The sequence below is a fragment of the Mandrillus leucophaeus genome, unplaced genomic scaffold (genome assembly GCF_000951045.1).
Source record: "Mandrillus leucophaeus isolate KB7577 unplaced genomic scaffold, Mleu.le_1.0 Scaffold928, whole genome shotgun sequence".
Lineage (NCBI taxonomy): Eukaryota > Metazoa > Chordata > Mammalia > Primates > Cercopithecidae > Mandrillus > Mandrillus leucophaeus.
Genome location: NW_012110119.1, coordinates 853,414 through 856,058, shown reverse-complemented (window position 1 = coordinate 856,058; position 2,645 = coordinate 853,414). Strand labels below are relative to the sequence as shown.

The window sequence follows — 2,645 nt, the reverse complement described above, 5'->3', positions numbered from 1 at the left end:
CATGCAATGTTTCAAGAATTTTACCTTTCATTATGCACATTTCTTATGAAGCAATTAGGGGATATTTTCCACCAAAACAAAGGAGTCAACTAAGAAAAAAATGAAATCTAGTAAAAGGGGGATCAGAGGTCATCCAACACAGGAGAAAGGCTAAAGGAATCTTCCCTAGCTGATAGATAATGAAGATTTTTGGATGAGTACATTAATCTTAGATCTGTCTTAAACACAGAAGGATTATATCTTACACAGAAGGGATTATATCTCCTATAAAGAAATCTTGTTGGAGGCAGCTTAAGTATTACATCCTTACAGATTTATCACAGACACTCCCTTTTTCATATATTAAGTGCATATTAATATAATAAACTATTCCCAAGTTTGCCTCATAGACCAAGATGTTTGTTGAAGATCAAGCTACCATATTCACATTCCAACCAGGAAAGAAGATTAAGGAAAGACAAAAGGGCTCCCTTCTAGCTGAATCTGTACTTTTAAGCAGCCTTCATGGAAATTTCTTACAACATTTCCATTTGTATATCATTGGCCTGAGCTTTTCATATTGTGAAGTTTTATAAAGCCTAAAACTAAAAATTATAGACATACCAATTAAGCGTGTTATATACTGATAATTTAGGAGGTGTTTACTTTCATATCAGTATATAACATATACTGTATATAGTATATAACATATACTGCATATAATATATATTTTAATATATACTACTTTCATATCATAACATATACTGATATGAAAGTAAACACATGCTAAAAAGTGTTGCCCTTTTGAAAGAGGAGTGTGAATATGATATGGGGGTGAAAGGAGGGAGCTCCTGTTTGTTGAAATAAGATTTATAGAATCATTTGACTCCTAAAAATGTATGGATGTATAGCTTTGATCCAAAAAGTTAAAAACTGAATTACAGAAAAAACTCCATAAGTGTTTTCAAACTAAACAAAATACAATAGCTGCATACACATGTTTTTCCATTGAAGGTTGACCAACAAAGCAAAGAAGCCTGCCTTAAATTACAGTTTTTACTCAGAATTTTAAGAATAAAGAAAGCTCAGAATTCTCTTTCTTAGGTTCACATACTGTAGTACCAAATTATGTTGGGTTTCTAGAGCGTTTACAAGCAGTCATTCTCATAAGTTTTCATTCCACTGCACTAGAAAACCTTTGTGACTGACGCATGAAGATCTGTTCCCTGAGGGAAGAGACTGAAGCACTAACCTTAAGGTTAAATGTTATCTCTGTTGATTAAGGCAAGGGCCAGCCAAGCCAGAAGTCCTGTCAATTCAATGGCCTGGAAAACGATCAAGCCGTCGAATCCAGAGACACAACAGCTTCTCCCCAAACAGCCCTCAGTTTAATGTCAGCGGTCCAGGTAACATACCCTTCATTTGTTTTTCTTTGTCAAAGTCAGTTTATCTTGTGTTTTCCAATTGATTATTTTAACAAACAACAGATAAGACAATAGTAATGGAACACTTTCCTTATACCAAGTAAGTTTGAGACGGAAGCAGTGAAGGGTGTAGGGTATGAAGAACTGGGGTGGTGAGCCTAAAATCAGCACGGTCAGAATCCTAGCAGTTGTTCCTGGAAAGCACACAGAGAGATGGTGAACAGGGAAGGCAGTAGTTCCATCAGCTAGCATCTAAAAGACTTGACGTCTATAAGAACTCCCCATCATTTTGAAATAAAGAGGCTCTATCGTAATATGCTCTAGATCTCCAAGCCTCCCTAAGCATATCCTAAGTTCATTTGGGGAAAGGATCCTTGTTTTCATGATAGGATTAGTCATAGCTGGTATTTTTGAAGTCTGTAATGTGATGTAAGATTTACTGGGCTAAACCATACTCGTAATTGTTAGGTTATTAAATTTTAACTGTGTCACTTATAACCATTTTTAAATCAATTTGAAATATGCAAACTCATGTTGCTAAATATTGGAGTAATTTTTATAAAGCATGCATATATACATGCACATGTGTCACTTGAACATGTCATTTTAACACAAATGAGTCTTTAAATATCTAATATTCAGAAAATCAAGGTATAAGCTATATTTTATATTTTCACCAACTGTACTTGAACGATTTCAGAGTATTTTCATGAATAAAGCCTTATTTTATCTTGACACCTGATAAAATAGATGTTAATTTCCCTATTTCTCCATTTCACAGGTAAGGAAACAAGCCTGGGAAGTTAAATGATTTGTCCAAGGTCATATGGAATATTAGTCCATTTTTATTGTGAAGCAACCTTAAAATCTTGATGGTTACACTCATAGATACTTGTTTTTCTCTCTCATGAGCCTATGGTTGGTGATTTGGGCAATTTCAGTTGGATGTGGTTCCAGGCTGTATGTAGGTTGAGATTGGCCCCACTCTTCATGTGGCCTCCTTCTGGAATAAGCAGCAACTGGAGCATTTTCTTTTGCTAGTGGGTGTCAGAAGCACATGCAGCCGGCCCAAAATTATACATGCATATTGAAAACCATTGTTTTATGTACTGTGTGCATCTTGTCTGCTATTTCTCCACTGGCCACACAAGTCACATGTCAAGCACAGTAACAATGGGGAAGGGAAATGTGCTTCATCCACTATAACAGGAGATACTGCAAAGTTGTGGTGCAAGGGTATAT

General features: G+C 35.6%; 1 protein-coding gene across 1 annotated transcript in view; it reads left to right on the top strand.

The window, feature by feature from the left end:
- Window positions 1–2,645, top strand: part of NECAB1 (N-terminal EF-hand calcium binding protein 1) — a 190,976-nt gene that overhangs the window by 150,799 nt on the left and 37,532 nt on the right. The window contains exon 7 of the mRNA XM_011970102.1: window positions 1,264–1,385. Within this exon, the coding sequence (XP_011825492.1) occupies window positions 1,264–1,385 (122 nt within the window). The remainder of the gene's footprint in view (window positions 1–1,263; window positions 1,386–2,645) is intronic.